Here is a 17,518-nt window from a genome sequence, read left to right on the forward strand (position 1 = left end):
AATATTAACTCATTAACAATACCGCTGTGTTGTTTATAAGAGTGTGACTGAAGTCCCATAATTACGCTGTTGACATAAGCATGTGGGGTTAGCGAAGTGATCTCCTTCGCAAAATGTAAATGAAGATCTTCAGACAGTGGTGTTTATAAAATAGCTCATTAATGACTTAAGATTGAATCGCTCCAACCATTCGCATCATCAGATATAATAATAGTGACGAATCAGACAGGAAAGATCCTGGCTAAACCATTTGCATTTTTTTTTCCAGAAGTACTGAAGTCCTAATATCACCATTTCTTCTAAGTTCCTGGACACTGATCCGCAGGAGGATTCTGCAGTTCAACACCAAGGTAAGGAAAGAAACAGCATTATTATCGTTGTTAAGATATTTATAAGAATTGCGCTTCTCCCCATTTTGAAAACGGGCTCAAACTTTGACAGTGGTAGTTGCTTTGTGCAAAACCCCCTTCCCAATCCGACGTGAAAGCACAGATTAAAAAAAAAAAAAAAGTTTGTTGATCAAACTTACAGTTTGTTTCTTTGCAGCCAAAAACCTTTTAGCTATACCACCACGAGTTGGTTTACTTGAGCCACTTTGTTCTCACAGACTTCGATTTGTGCATTTTCTCTAACCCGTTCGTTCTGGGAAGTGGGGGAGATGGGGTCTGGGGAATAAAAAACAGGGAAAAGAAAATGCTGCCTAAAGCTCCCAGGGTGGCTCCCCGAAGGTCTACTCTCGAGCTCGCTTCCTTTCTCCGCTGGGCTCCGACCGCTTCCCGGGTTGCCTCGGGCTCCTTTGGAACTTGGTGGGCGGCGCCTGGGTGCGGGGTTCTCCGGGATCTGGGCGTTGAGACTTAGGCCGGGGCAGGTTTGGTTGCTGGGACCCTTTCTCTTCCAGAGGCTCCCTCGCCTCCCAGGCCTCCGCTCTGAGGGGACGGCTGCGTGCACGCCGCCCACCGGGTAGGTGCGGCGAGTAGACGGCGGCCTACCTCCGGACACACTAGGCTGACGCGGCTTCCCGCTGTCGGTGCACCGGCCCAAGAATTCCAGAATTACCCCCGGAGCGCGTTTCCCAAAACCGAATTTAGTTTGGCCCTCTGGCGCCGCCGTACAGCCAATACTTCTTAAGGGGGACCGGCGGCTCAGGCAGCGAGATGGTGCGGAGTTCTCCGTGTCCAGGGGTTTAGGAAGGAGACACAAGGTGCGCGGTAGGGACTGGAGGTGCCGCCAGGAGAGGGGCTTCACCGGCCTCAAGGCGGGCGGGGACGCGTCCTCATTTTCCCGCCCCAGGTCGGCACAGCCGGTGTAAGCCGGCGCCCCGGGCGTCTTGCGGGGGCCGCGGCCCCTGCCCACGTGCTTTTCTTTAAGGAGGTCCCGCGCCGAAGCGGGACCTCAGGGACAAAAGCGTGGCCGGGGCTCGGCCTGCTCCGCTAGTGCCTGCGCCACCTTAAATGAGCACCGCGGCTGGAGTCGGGCTGCGGGCGGCCGCGGCCGCGGGAGTCGGCAAAAGTTTGTGGCTCAGTTACACCTTCGCGGGACCTGCTGTGGACGCCCCCGCGCGGCCTCCTCCGGGACGTGGAGACCCGGTCCTCATCGCACGCTCCGCCCGTACTCGAAGCCTAGTGCCTGAGCCGCCTGGGTCCCAGGAGTCCCCGACCCGCAGCTGGAGGACAGGCAGCCCCACCGCCCTCACAGCCTCCGCGTCAAGGCCTCCAGGCAGCCCGGGCTGAGCTGCTCGAGATGTCGCCGGCGCCGCGAGCGCTCCAGGGACGTCATCCAGGGATGCCCCCCGCCCTGCGCCCCCCACGCAGCCCCCTCTCCTGTCCCACCCGCAGCCCCGCGGGCCGTGCCGGTACTCCTGCCACTCGGGACACCCGGGCTATTGTTCTGGACCCACGGCCGCGCCGGCTCTGAGGGAGAAGCGGCCTTCGCCGCGCGTCCTGCAGCGCGGCGGGCCCGGACGGCCGGCTCCGCGCGAAGGGGGAGCTCAAAGGCATCGGGAAAAGTTGCTCGGAGGGGCGGAGGCGGTGGGTGGTGGGCGGAGGCGGTGGGTGGGGGAGGCGATAGCCCTCCTATCTCCAAAGTCGAAAGTACTCCGCGCAGTTAGCAGAACCCGGAGCCGAGGCATCCGCGGTTGCCGACTGCGCGTCGGTCTGCGCCTCCGCCGGGAAACGAGGCAACCAGCGCCTGCCTGGTCGCCGCCGCCTCCGCGCCGGGACGAGCGCGCCTCGGGGCTGGGCGAGGCGGCCGCGCCCTGGACCCGCCACGAGGAGGAGGACCGGACCCGAGCCCCGGCGCCCGCCTGCACCCGGGCGCACCCACCCGCCGGCCTCGGCCACCGCCTCGCGCGGCACTCGCTTCTCTGCCATCGGTTCTCTGCCGCCCGACGCGCGCGGTCCTCGCCGCACCGCTCTGCTACAGCCGACTCTCCCCTTCCTCCTCCGCCCTCCTCCCTGCCTCCCACCCGCCCCTCGCCAGTCCCTCTGCCTCCTCCTCAGCCCCGCCGCTGTTTGGGTCGCCGGGCTCACAGCGATTGATTGATTGATGTTTAATTTCCTGCCAGGCGGGGCCCCCCTCCCCCCGCAACCTCCCCAGCCCTCCTCCCCGCCCCCCGCTCTCCTCCTTCATTGCGGTGGACCAGTCTGGCTTGGGTTTAGATCTTTCCCCCCCAACCCCCATCCCGAAATAACCCAGAGACTTCCCCTACCCCCACCCCAAATTATTATTTTGAAGGCGCTAGATCTGGGGACGGAAAGGGGGAGGGGGAGAAATCGGAAACCGAGGACAACCCAAAAGGACTCACTTTGCCTGATGACTCAACGCAACTAATAATCATCTCCCTCTCAGTGTATCTCTCTCTGCGGCTTGTCAGTGAGTCCGGCTCCGGCTGCTGGCGGCGGCGGCCGAGAGGGGAGAGGCTGGAGGTGACAGCTTGGGCAGCCGCCGCGTTTCCTCCCGCGCGCGGTCTCGGGTCCCTGCGCCTTCTCGGCTCTCGGCGACACCGGCCCTAAGGCTCCGGCCGCGCCTCCTCGCGAACTAGCAGACCTGCGAAGCGGCAGCACCGGCCCGCCTCCGCCTCCTCCCAGTCCTCAGCCCTTTCTCTCCAGAACGGGTCTCCTTCCCGAAGGTGTGAAAAGGCTTTTTCAGTCTCCTTCTCTCTTTTCCCCTCCTCCGCCGTCTCCTCCCCCGCTCGCTCGGGTGCCCCTTTGGAGGAACCCTCCTTTCCCTCTCCTCCTCCTCCTCCCCTTCCCCCCCCCCCCATCATCATCATCATAACAACCATCTCTGCACTAGAAGACATCCTGACCCAGGACCTTAAACGTTAGGACCTGGGAAAGAGGAAAAGGGGAAGGAGTAAAGAGGAAAGAAGACTAGGAGAACACCGCAAGGCAAAGCACCAGAAACTTTCCACCCTGGATTCTCTACTTTTGCTCCATGGACAGAGCCTCAGCCAGCCAAGTTACAGACAGACCGTGAGCAGTAAGTACGCAGGGCGAAGACTCCCACGCCAAGCTCGGGAGTTCGGGGAAGCCCCGGGTCCGGCTAAGTTCCCTCCCGGCAGCTCTCGCCCTCTCGGACAGCGCAGCCGAGAGAGTGCGGGCGGAATTTTCGGCCGCAGCCCTCCCGCTCGGTCCGTGCATCTCCCGCGTCTCTCCTCTCACCTCCCCTCTGCCACCCCCACCTCGTCTCCTCGACACGCGGCTTCTCTCCTGGCGAGAGCGCCCGCGAGGATTCCTAGCGCACTTTGCTGTGCAGGGTTCCTGCTTCTCGGGGATGGCAGTGGCAATGTGAGTGCCGTTTCATCAGGTGTTTCCTCCTCTTCCGCCGCCCCCCCAAAATCCAGGGGTGCCGAGACCCGCGGGCTCCTGGAGGAGCGCGCTGCCAGCCAAGAGACCCAGAGGAAAACTTTTTGGAGAAAATTTTAAATTGGGGTTCATCGGCTGCTCCTTGACCTAATGCTTTAAATGCTTTTCGCTTCTGTGTTTTATGCTGAAGAGCTTTTTAAAAAATCACTTAAGATCGGAAGAACATGAGGACGTTCCAAAATAATAACGATTGTAGCCCCCGCCATTGTGGCGAAGGTGATTACGGAGAGTATTCTGGTGAATACCTCGAAACGTTTTTGGACGCTCCTTAGTGTGGAATTGGGGTTGGTTTTGTGCAAAGTGTGTTTGTGTCTCAAGACTTGCTCGCTAGAGGTAAAAGCGGGGATTCAAGGAGTCCTTATGCCAGGCCTTTGGCTCCTGCCCCGCCATTCACAGTACATTCCTCATGTGGTTAATTCGGTTTCTCACGGACTTGGGTGCATCCCCCACGCCCTCCTCGAGTGGGTGACATGTCTTTTTATGAAGTTCACTTCTTCCGCAACCCTGACCCCCACACGGCGAGGCTGTCTCATCCGAGATCGGCTTATGCCAACCCTGTCCCAATGAACGGGCCACTTCTGGGCGCCCCTGGGCGCCGGCCTGGTGGCCGTCGCCGAGAGCTGACTCCTGGAGAAGGACTGGGCAGTGTCGCAGCTCCTCGAGCTTCCTTGGGGCCGCCCAGTGTAAGGTGGGGACCCGCTTGCCGGCTCGGGCCCCTCAGGCAGCGTGGGAGGAAGTTTGTGCGGCTGTGGTGCAGCGCTCTGCCACTGGCCTGAACGTCTATCACGTGTGTGAGCGGTTTTCCCTCTTTTTTTTTTCCCTCCCCCTTCCCTACCCCCCGCCCCCTCCCTAGGTCCCTGCGCGTTTTATTGCGACCTGCCGGTGGGAACTTTGTCTCCGAGTCGGAGCAGCATGGAGCGGCGGAGCGAGAGCCCGTGTCTGCGGGACAGCCCCGACCGGCGGAGCGGCAGCCCCGACGTCAAGGGGCCTCCCCCGGTGAAGGTGGCCCGGCTGGAGCAGAACGGCAGCCCCATGGGAGCCCGCGGGAGGCCCAACGGCGCCGTGGCCAAGGCCGTGGGAGGTAACAGCCCGGAGCGGGGAGGCGCGCGCAGCCCCGCGGCCCGGCGATAATGGCCCGGGTGTCAGGGTTCAGGTTGATTAGGCGCTGTCGCGGTGTAGGATTACAGGAAGTGAATTCCAGGTTGCCAAATAATGCCCCCGTCGCCTCTCATCTGCAACTGGTAGCTTCATCTAGAGTTAAAACAAGAAAGTGGTTTACCCAGAGGGTGGCATTTTTTGGGCACTTTGCCACTGTGTGCTGAGGTGTTGGCAGGTTTATGTCACAGCCAGCTAACTGTTTCTAGCTTTTCCTAGAGAGCTTTTTAGTGATTTAACTCTTTTGCTTTGCCTCAGAGTATCTGTTGTAGAGATGAAGTTTAGGTGCGATCGCTTTCGTGGACTAGTTTCTAATGCACAGGAGCACGAGTGTTGGCGTTACTTTGTCGTTAGGACAGTGCTTCGAGAGAAATTAGTAACAACTGGGAATATTTCCTGCCACATTGCAAGTGGGAAATAAGGAATCATTATGAATCTGTCAGGCCCTTAGAGGTTTTAAGGTCACCGTTTTCTATGAAGTTTCAAGTCAAATGCGTTTGTAACTTTGTTACATATGTGTGTCATAGCACAACAGGTAAAAATAGCAAAGTAGTCTTAATGGCTACATGCTGGTTTACCTTCCCAAGACTTTAATATTATTTAAAGAAAAGCTTTTGTAGGTTTTACTATTTAAACACCACTTCCTTTTAAAGCGATTGGGAAAAAAAATTACAAAATATACATATTGTAAACATTATTAAAATATTTTGAGGCTTATGCCATTTGCTTGGTTGTTTTCTACATATAAAATGCACCATTCGACATGGCATGCAGTTTTTTGTGTTTGAGATCAATCATTAGTTTAAATCTTTTTTTGCTTTTAGAGGTTCTTTTCCCCCCCTAATATTTTCAGCAGTAGCTTATTTAACATAATTCTTTATATTGGCCTGCCTGAAATGATGCAAAACCATGGCAAAACTTAATGATAAGCTCCAACCCCATGTTCTAAATAGCCATAGTATGTATTTCAAAGTACAGACTTAAGTCTAAATGTCTATGCCCTTTTAAAGAGTTAAAGCAGACGTTTTATAAAATAACATGTTTCTATTTTTACTTGGTTTGCTATTATTATTTCTTCATGGTAGACATTCAGAATGGTTTGCCTTAGTTCCTTATCTTATTCATCTCCCTCCAGAAGCACTCATTCTCACAGTTTTTAAAGCTTTAAAAAATTATTTGGCTATACATTGTGGCTTACATATCTTCTAAAATATTGCGGACTTAAAGATATACTTTAATGAAGCAAAAGAAAGCATGATAGTGCAACCCACTTTTTAAAAGTGGTATTATGTGTTATCTTGACACTAGAACAATAACTTCAGACTTCTTGTAACATCTTTAAGTGTCTGCATATATGAAAGAGAAATAGATAGCAAATATGATAGAAGCAAGTGTAAGGTGGTATAAGCGCTGATACTATTTGATTGAAAAACTGGGAAATCTTTGGAGGAGATGTGTTCTCCAAGTGGCCTTGTGCGCATAGGACTTGAAAATTTTGGTTTCTTTCGGAAGACCTACTAAAATCCACTAAATTACATTTTAGAACACGATTGTTAACAACTGTGATTTCTTAAAACAAGTGTTTTTTTTTTTTTTTTCCCCATAGCACATCAATTTCGTTGACCAGGGATACCTTTTGTGTAAAATAGTGGTTGCGTTTCTTGTTTTCTGAGACTATGATTTACAATTGACCACTTATTATAAATTTGATATAAAGCAAAATTAAGCCTTCAGGAGGAATAATGGGTTTGTTTCAACAAGCTGCTTTAGTCATTTTTGCTGAACTTTAGTTTAGTAATATCAAAGGTCTTATTAGTTGCTTTCCAAACTGAAAATAGATGTCATTAGTTTGTCTCAATAAGTACTATGTATAATACTTAATAATGAAGTGGTTAAAAGAGTTTACATGTGTTGGGTTTTACAATATTTTTTTAAAGGAGGATTTTGGTCTATATAGCATAATAGATTATTTGGAATGATTTTAATTTAGAAAACTTTATAACAACTTAGAACATAATATTTTGATAGTGTAAAGTTTTTCATTGAATGTTAATATTGGTTTTGGGGTTTAAGTTTATATAGTTTCCTAATGTACCTTGAGATGGAATTAATTCCATTTCTTTATAACTTTTAATAATGTATATAGATTAGAGAATAGCAAAGCCTTTTAAAAAATACACTTTTTAAATTTTAAAAGAATGTTTAAAATACATTTCTAGTTAGCAGTTCTTTGTAATTGAAAGACTTTTTGGAACATAGAGTAAATATAAAATGGATTATATTTCTCTCCCCTCCTTTCTTTGTTTAAAATTTCTTTATAAAGCAATATAATAAGCATAGACAACTACAGAACATTTATAACTATCATTTATTGCCATTTTCAGATACATTATAATCTTGTCAGTGTTGTAAAGATGGTTATAATAATTTATGTTTTAAAAATAGAGCTCAAAATTTGGGAGGGTGTATTCGTTAATCTTTAGTGATTCTTTTTCTTAAAAGCTTTCCCCCTAAAAATAGGGGAGATCATTAAGTTAATTGGTTGCCCAATAACATGGCAATTTATCTTACTATTTTTGATAAGCAGTGAGGTGAATAAATGTTTCTAAATACATTGGTTGCAATAGTAAATTCTGTTTCCATTATTTCACATTTTTAGAGAGACAGTTTGGTATGTTTTTGATGAGAATGTGTTTGTTAAGAAAAAAAAAAGAAATTATTTTAGTGTCTGGATTTAACTAGTTGAGATGGTAGATACACTATCACAGTCTTCAAGGTTGGGTTTTAATAGGGGACTTAAAAGTTAGTGTGTTGTTTACAATGTGGTTAGCTTTAGAAGACAATTAGAAAGTAGATCAGTTTTGCTTTGTCTTTACAACACTTTCTAGGATGTTTTTGTTCTTATCTAAGTAGTGTGTTTTAAAGCATGTGTGTAATAAAATAAGTGCTCAGATGTGTATGACAGTCAGCTTTTATAGAAGGTCCCCAGGAAAAAAAAAAGGCTAATATCTCTTTAAAAAACATATGAAGGCTGGGAGAGAGTTTAGAGCAAGCAAGAGCACCGTGGTGTTGACAGCTTTATATCCCTGCTGGGTAACATTCACTTACTAGAATTGGCGTCCCCTCTCAGCTAGTAATTCACTCCATAAGGATTTTGAGAAAGGATGATTAATGGTGGGGAAATTTATATTTGTGAAATTGTTGATTAAAACTTACAGATCTATTTGAAGATTTAGAAAAAGAGAAGATTATTAAGGATGACGAAAATAAGAATCAGATGATCCCTTTTACCACCATTAACATAAGTACCTAAAATGTTCTGCTGTGTGTGATGCTTCAGCCACAAAACATACACCCTAAAATGAAAGTGATGCCAGTCAAATTTCCAGAGGAAGCAAGGCATTCTGCTTTCCTCCTGGACTGCTGAAAGGCTCTGGCCAGTTGTGCTTTAACAGCAATAAATTACTGTGCTTCATTCATTGTTAACACAAGCATTTTCATTTTTAAATGTTTGGCTTAAAGAAGAACTTTCAGACAGCTTTATTTAAACTGAATGAACAGCGCTTGAGTATACCAGATGGTGTATTTGCTGATGGGAGGCATTAAACATCAGAAATCTTTTTGATATTTTTCATTTTCCTATGAATTTTGATAATTTTTTGGTGTTAAATGTTCTATATTTTAGGAGAAAATGTTTGAAAACTGGGAATATCTTTTAGGGATATTTGCTGTTTTTGAAAAAAGTTTGCTTTTTTTTTTTTTAAGAATTTGTTTGTAAAATAATGATTCAATTTTGTTGAGAAATTGCCTGTTAAAGTTATCTTATAAACTAGTTGACCCAAAGTAGGCCTATTCTTCTTGCTAATAGGCAGCCCTTTGAAGAACATAACTGTCTTGTTAGAAGGGGAAAAAAAAATCATTATGCAATACACACTGATGTATTCAAATAGGGAAGCAAATGTGATCACGATTGTTGGGCAGGGCCTCATTTAGAGCTGAACATTGTCTACAACAACAGTTAGTTTAATTGTATACATGTGGAACATTTCCTTTTAGATTAAAAGAAATGCAGTTCAGGTCAGGTGCAGTCACCATATTAGCAGTTGTAGGGAGACATTTTACTTTTTGAAAGGAATGCAGATATGAAAGAATAATCATATTGACATATTAAAATGTATAAAATACTTGGAAATTTAGAAACATATTGTCAACCTGGGTAAAATGACAAGAATTCATTAAATTCATTTTAGCCAAGGATGAACCCCATCATACTTATAGGGAGGACTCAATGTTATTATTTCAAAAGAGAAAAGTTTGTGTTTCTCTCTTACATTCTTTCTTTCTTTCTTTCTTTCTTTTTTTTTTTTTTAAGGGTTTAAGATCTTTTAAATAGAATGAACTTAGGCTTTGGGGTCATCCAACAATCTAGCATGTCCTCTGTAGTTTTGCTGAGGTAGAAAAATAGCCCTTCTCTAAAGTGTTTTTTAGTCCTTGGCCTGTTATTAAAATAAAGATATACTTGGTTAAAAAAATATATGCAATGGAACATACACATTAAACAGAACATAGGGTATCCGCCCCTCAAAGTCCTGAGCATAATTTGATGTTTCAAGTAATTTTGGAAGCCTTGTGTTCCATCAACAGAAACCCACTGACCATTATATATTCAAGATCATCTGCAGTGAAATGTGTGTGTATGTGTGTTGGAATACATAGATGTCCCTTCAGGCATCTGTTTTTTAACCCCTGTAGAAAATAAGCAATATAATCCTTTCCCAGGGGGTTGTGACTAGTAGAATCAGTCTGTACATCTTAGATATCTTATATATATATTATTATATTTATGTATATATAAACAGACTTATTGTCATTTATTAAAGATGTAGGGATATGAATTCGAGTTATTTTAAGAGTATGGAAGTCAGTTTTATTCTAAGCAAGACAGGGTAATTATTTGGTATATCTGATAAGCTGTCAAGTTCGGTGGTTCTACTTTAATAGTTTAAAACCTTTATTTATTTTTTTAAAAGAGAATTCAGTGTGGAGACTCTATGCATATATAAAAAAGACATTAACAGGGCTAGATGAATTCCAAATTGTATTATTTTTTTAGGTCTTTTTAGAGTGTTTAGGTTTCTGCTGAGATAAAAATGACCCATTTCTTCACCATTAAAAAAGTTTCTTATAACTAATAATCTCACATTAGGTGCATAAAATATACTCATAATTTGTCTTATTTCAGAAAGCCAAACTTTATCCTACATAGCCTGTAAATTAATAAAAAGTCCTTTATATTCTTTTATCTAATAAGTAGGCTTTTTAAAAAACCTATGTGACTAAGGTGTGGTAACAGTACTTTTTGTTATCATCCTTAAATGAATGCTGAGGTACAATGGCATTTTGGAACATATTTAAAGATGGAGCATTTGACAAAAGTTGTATGTGTAACAGTTTGTCAGTGAAAAGTGACAAGTGGGAAATGACAAATGAAATGTTGGCATCATCGCTCTTTATTTTGATAAAAATGTCTCAATTTGCAGTGATATAATACTGTTTCATATTATTTCATGAGTTGTGTGAGATGCATAAGGGGAATTTAGATTTTGTGAACGGAAAATTAGCAGCCCAAACTCTTCAGAAGCTTTGGCAGTACCGTCCCCCCCCCACCCCCCCAAGAATAAGAACAGCAGTGAAATATTGGATCTAACCCATACATTTTAACTCATTATTTTGAAAGAAAGAAAGAAAGAAAGAAAGAAGTGAAAATAGTTTCAAGTAGAAGACCTTTATGCTTAGCCCGAAAAATAAAGAGAGTTTGCCTTTTAGCTTCCATTCTTTTCTTTATAGTGATTTTAAAATGAGTGATTTCCCTGTGCTGACTTTGATTATATGGGGCCTTTCTCACTTCCAATCACCACTGCTCTCCAGCATTAATTTAGGGTGCCAGTAAAGAGAGTTGTGAATTCCTTTTATTTTAAAGTGCGATAGAGGTTTGAAAATGTCTATGTGTTAAAAATGGATTTTTATATACAAAGGATTCATCATCCTACAACTTACGGGTAATGTGATAGATATTTCAAAGTCCAAGTAGACGGCCCTGAGTGGAATTGAGGTATGAGTTAAAACAAAAGCCAGTTGAGTACTTACAGATTTCCAAAAAAGCACAGACGTAGCCTCTATAGTGTGTTCTTTTCCATTTTCTGAAGTCACATTGGTTCCCTTATTGTCAGTGATCAGCCAAACATTTATTTTCTTCTTTTACATGAAATAAACCCTATGAGCACCTCACACTACACAGTGTTTATGTAAAAATGTTCCATGCTGGAGTTTTCAAAAGCATGGAACTCTATCTGTATAATTTTTTTGTTTTCAATTAGCAAGATTGTTTTGCTGTTTAGTAGCAAGTGATTTTAAAATTGTGGCAAAATCAGTATAACGAAGTGAAAGGCTACATCAGAAATGGTCTTCTACAACTTGTATCTTTTCTTCCCATTTGCAAAATTTTACTTATTATAGATTTTTTAAGAACTAGGTAAAAATGACCTAATACGGAATAAATGTGCCTTAGATATATAATTATGGCAGTGGGGTTTATGGGATGTATTTTTTCCATTTTTCATTGATGTATGTACTTTTAAAACTTTAAAAATACACTAGTAAATATTGTAGTTACTAGTTTGGCAAATGCTTAAAATGAAAAAAAAAAGAGTTTTAATAGAAATTTTAAGAATTTGAACCTTGCAATAAAGTTATCAGCAAATTATGACAGCCGTATTGTAGTAAGAATGTTCTTTATTTGTGGTTATGACACATTAGGAAAACTCTGGGGGAAGTAGATTTCCATTTTAGTTGCTCACGGTATAAGGCAAATTTGGATCTTTCCTTAACTAGTTGTCTTATCATTGGACTGGAGTTCTGTCTTAGCACAGAGGGTTATTAAGTGATAGCATTTAACGTAACAACAGAGATTAAAAAGTTCAGGGGAAACACTGCAAGCTACCACTTAGAAAAAAGTAGGCATTTCGTACCACAGTAACTGTTTGGTGCCCACTGATGGTTGCACAGTTACTGAAATGTGCCCAGCAGCACATTTCACAAAAGAGATATCTTTTTCTTTCTTCAAAAGAGTTTTTTTTAACTTGTTTTTGTATTTGGCTGGAAAGCAAGTGTATCAGTTCTTTTATAACTGAATATGATTGATTTTCACATTTCTTGATTATTCCCCATATTAAAATCGCATATTTTTATTGCATTTGTTCCAGTTATTTGTATGTATAAGGAAAGGCAAAATTCATAGCTTATTAGGAAAAAGCGTTCCTATCAAAACTCCTTAAATGGCAGTGTTTTCAAAATATTATATTTTTTTGGTTAACGGAACAAGAACTTCTTTTATCATAATCCAAAGATGCTAACAGAGCAGCATGATAAATGTCTCTTTAAGTGTCGTAGTAAAAGAAAATGACTTGCCTTCTGAGGCAGTGGAGAGTTTATGTTGTTTTGGACCTATTTCCCAAGCAGTGATCGAAAACAGATTATAATAACAATTATACAGTCAGAAGATGCAATATCCATTTCTGCTTTAATTGAGTGAAAGAATAATAAAAACATCATTAAGAAAAATGAGGTGGACCTGTCACACAGTGTACAAATTTTTAGTCTTGGAGAGGATGCAGAATAACTGAAATGCTTTTCGCTTACTTTGTTGTGTTTATTAGCTGAAATTTGTCTTGGGGAGAGACCATTTGGTTCTTGATCCTCCCTGGGAAGTTGGGAGAGGAGCCCCTGGGAGGTGGTTGCTCAGGAGACAATTAAAAGTGCTCATTGATTTTGTCCTCATGTCCTCATATGGTGTTTGAGAAAGGAAATCAAATTTTCTTAAATTCTACCTGAGGTATAAATACCTCTTTTTTTTTAAACCTGTGTAAATGGAAGACAAAAGTAACGCCTATTTCTCTTACTATAAACTCTTCCCAGTAAAGGTTAGGTGTGATCACTGGGCCTGCGGCTCCTTCTCTGGAATCATAACCAGGCTGAAGGGGGGAGAGAGAGTTGAAGGCGAATCATGAGCACCCTTATTTCTTCTCTGCACACATGGGGTTGGGGGAGTTTCCACGTGTGCACCTCACTGACAGTCACTCAGGTCACAGAGACTGTCACTTGAGATGCATAGGCTCTGGCCTCCATTGGAAGCCCTTGGAGCCACTATTAAATCCATAATCCTTTCCACCGCTGAGCCTCCAGAACTCACTGCCGGGAGTGGAGCTTTCAGCAACTTGGAGTGAGCCGGCCGGCAGCAGCCAAAATCAGTGGCTAGTTTTCTTTCACTCTGGGCTGTATTTCTTACTCTGTTCCTAGAAACTGTGAGCCCCTGGCAACTTGGATGACAGTGGAGCTAACCAGCCAGTGGCGTTAACGCCTGCGGGTCGTGGGGATACTGAAGCCACAAATAATGTTGGCCAGCGGAACATTTGGAGCCCAAAGTTCGACTCTGTTGGCAGAGTTAGAGGACAATATTTCTTTGATCTGTAGCTAAGAATTTTCTTGGGTTCAATATTTAAAAATCTTTCTGAGAATAGTAAAGCGAAAGGAGTAAGATGGGCAGCCAACGCTTACTGGCCGAGGCCTCATAATCCCAGAACTGTCCCAAGGATAATCCCCGTTAGAGTGGAATTTATATCAAACAGCTCAAAAGCCTTTTTTTTTTTTTTTTAAATAAGTTCAGAGAGTCTACTTAATAGCACCTTCATTAAAATACTTCTGTCAGCAAAGGGTTTTTCAGTTTTAACATTTACATAACCTAACAGCAGTGACGAATGCCACGAGCTTTAAGGGTCTATTAGTGGTTCCGTTTTTTTCTGGACTTTATAATTTAAACATAAACATTAATTCTGGGTGGAACTTGGCATAATGTCATTTTGCCTTGGAGGGAATTTTTGTTGTACAATTAAAAAAAGTGTTTTTGTTTTTTTTTTTTCTTTTCATGCAGTCACCTTCTCCATGTCTCCCCTTCCCCAAGTAAATAGCAGTTAAATAGTCAGGGTCTTAAAAGGGCTTATTTAAATTAAGAGGGGGAAAAAAAAGGATTGATTATTTTAGGTGAATTTAACAATTTTCCATTAGTTCACATTGTAAACTTGTGCTTTTGATATTAACAAGACCTGTGAGGCTGATAATGCAATGAAAATATTTTTCTTCTGTCTCTCATGTATGAAATTCATGTGGTAAAATTTTGAATAAAATCAAATTTGATGACCCATGAAACTTACAAATCGATTTCTTATCTTCTTTATTAGAAGGTGAGAGACAAAAAATTATTTTACATCACCTGAAATTATAACCTTGATCGGAGGGAAGGAAGTTGGGATCTCACTATTAAATAATAAAGTGACAGTACCCCAGTAGTATTTTGGAAAATTAAGAATGATCTTTTCTGTATGTTACTACTATGTTGGAGTTGAAATATTATGCAGATATGTGATTACAAGATAATTGTGAAATTAAAAACAAGTGAGGGAACCAGCCCTGCACTGGTGAATTGTCATCCTCTGAAAACCAGAAGGCATTCCAAACACTAGTGAGGGTGCATGCCAGGAGAAAAGTGCTCACGGAGCAGAGTGGGGCTAGGCCAGGGTACTCTGAGGCTTTGTGCAGTGTTCAGCTTCTCAGTCTCTGTTCAGATAAGATTTTGTGCTAGAGGGGTGGCAGGTGTCGTATTAGACTTAACATGTTTTATTATTGAGGGGTATAAGAAGAGCATATTATGCTCTCAAAGTAAGTTACACACATTTAAGACCCAGGTAAAGGTACTTTACAAGAGTAACTAAGGTGATCCCTTTTTTTTTTTCCCCTTTTCAAATGAATCTCCAGGTAACATTCAGCAAGACTCACTCTATTTACAGGCATGTTCATATAGTAAGTTTGAGCCTTAAGCACATTTTTATAGCTAACTTATTAACCCCCCCCCCCCCAAAAAAAACTAGAGCTTACTATTGAAGACCTGCCATTGCTGTTACAAATGGCCATTAGCTTCCAGGAGACTTTGAGAATAAGAGCCGTGCGAAAATGCTGTGACTTTGGTAATAACCATTGTTGCACGTGTATTTTTTTTGCCACCATGGCAAAACCGTGGGTGGGAGGGAGGCGACCTGCGTGTTCAGGATTGATACTGTAAGCTCTCCCATGGAAATGTATAGAATTCCAATTAGCACAGGGTCGGGGTATAAATGTACCTCTTTTCACACTGTTCCGAGTGGTTAGTGGAAAACAAGCTGCAAAGTAATTCCCTTGGCCCCCCAATAAAAAGATTTATAGCAGAATAATTCTCAGCCCCATAATGGGACTGTTGTAGGTTTGTGTTTGATATTTATAAAACTGAAATACAGTCCGTGTACCCAAACTAAACATTTATTGTAAACAAGTTAACTGCCAAGAGCTTATATTCTGTCAAACATAATTATATTGAAGATTGATGTATAGCTTGAAAGCAAGTTTGAGGGAGACAGTTCTCTTTACCCGAGGTGCAGCTCTCTTCTCTCTTTGATACAACTCACCAAGTCTCTCTTGCCGCCGGCCTCTCAGATATGTAATAAACACAGGCTCCCTCTTTGAAAACATATCCCTTTGTCAATCCTACTTCTCTTAACAAAATAAAGAGTTGCATTTATGTGCATGAAAACTGCGAGGTATAGTTTCTTCCATCATCTCTGCTGAGATGCAGGCAGCGATGGCGAGAAGAGGAAGGGGCCACTTTCTCCGTGCCGGGCAAGGCACCGCGGTCACACTGGAGCTCACCCACACATCTGAACCTCAGTTCACCCCAAAAGGAACCCTTTCTCATTGAATGCGGAGTTTGAGAAAGAGTCTTAGTCTTGTCTTTTCTGTTGTTTTGTGTTGAGTGTGTGAGATTAGATCTGTGTTGAAACTGGCCCTTTGGGGGTGAAACTACATTGATATGCTTGATTTGGGGGCTCAGAAGTTAATTTGAGAGTTAAAGAAATCCGGAATCCAGGGAATCTAGAGGTGGAATCTTTGAGATTGAGTTGTTTCATATCTGAGATTACCCCAGATTTAAAAAGGTGCGGTTGCGGTATTCTTCGAGGGTCTTTTGCCTTAATGAAGGTAGAAACTTGTATTATCTTCCCGATGAAGATTTTTCATCCTTCTCTCCCCCCCCCCCCAGGAGACAAATAAATCACTTAGGCTTCGGTGACAATTTTCAAAGGTAGTTAAAAGGGGAATAACATTCCTCCTATGGCTGGATGGTATCCTTTGGATAACATTAAGGATGAAAATAAGATTTTCAGTGGATTTATGTGCTGTAGCTTAAGTGATCTCTTTAGGTTTTTCTAAATATTAAATTTAACATTCCCTTGGAAATTACATACATTACAAAGGGGACGTCTAAAGAATCATACAGTAAAAAATAATAATGAGTTTTCTCTGTTCTCTTTTTCTTATTTTAAGTAATTGCTGTAAATTTCACAGGTACATATATACTTAAAATATCTTTTCTGGGAAGTATCCATCAGTGGGGACCCGAGTTTCCCCAGTCTGTATGCTGGGTTTTATTAACTTCGTCTCAGTCACAATAATAATATCCTACGTATTGCAATCCAGAGATCTCGGTGTACCCTTAGGGAACTGCAGAATACACACTATGATTTTGACTTTCCTGCTCTCTCCTTGTTCTTTCCTTTTTCTTCTAGTGTCAGCCCCTTCAAGGGCTTGCTTGCTATTACCTACCGGGGGGGAGGCATTTTTGGGTACCAGAACGAGAGTGGCTTGTAGTGGTGATGGCTGCTTATCTAAACTCGGCTTTGTGAAATTTGCATTCACTTCACAGTGATGATTTTTACACAGCTATTAGACATCCCTACATGTTTTGCTGTTTTAATCCCTAAACATAGAGAGTAGGATTTCCTCTTGTAAGGAGAAAACCTTTTATTTTTTACTATAAAAACTTCACCTTTTCAGGTTTTTATTTGATAAAAATCTCTCCAGTCTAGTATGATTTCCTTTGGGGCTTTGCACCAGTGTTTGATCTCAATTTTTAATAATTTTGGTGAGTTAAACTCCCCAAAGAAAACATGCTTGTGCTATGAAATATTCCCACTAGAAATCTGGGTAGTCTTGTCTTATTGAGAGCTGAGTGCTTGATTCCTTTATTAATTTCTTGCTAGTGAACCTCGGTACAGTTAACCTTTCCTTAACACTACACTGGAGAAATCAATCAAGGATTTTTTAATTTTAATTGTTAAATTAGATAGAATAACATTGAGGCAAATCTCAAAACTGGAGATGATAAAGCGAATGTTGGTACAAAGATAGTTTTTATTGACTCTATTTCTGACTTTTGGGACTCCAAGTTGCAAATAGATTTTCCAGAGAGGATAGTGAGAATGAGGGCAGGCAGCACCTACATTTCACTTGAACACTATGAGAAGTTATCTTCTCAGAGACCTCTAAAATAATATTTTACATTATGACAGACAGAAGAA

General features: G+C 42.7%; 1 protein-coding gene across 2 annotated transcripts in view; it reads left to right on the forward strand.

Moving 5' to 3' along the window:
• Nucleotides 1–283: 283 nt before the first annotated feature.
• SATB2 (SATB homeobox 2) overlaps nucleotides 284–17,518 on the forward strand; it is a gene marked incomplete at both ends in the record, with an annotated part of 184,687 nt that continues 167,452 nt past the window's right edge. The window contains 2 exons of one of the 2 annotated variants that reach the window (XM_080799168.1): nucleotides 284–350; nucleotides 4,720–4,947. In XM_080799168.1, the coding sequence (XP_080655294.1) occupies nucleotides 4,779–4,947 (169 nt within the window). Of the gene's footprint in view, nucleotides 351–4,719; nucleotides 4,969–17,518 lie in introns of those variants that run through there. The other variant, XM_080799167.1, reaches the window with a different exon arrangement.

Source organism: Martes martes, assembly GCF_963455335.1.
Source record: "Martes martes genome assembly, chromosome: 3".
Lineage (NCBI taxonomy): Eukaryota > Metazoa > Chordata > Mammalia > Carnivora > Mustelidae > Martes > Martes martes.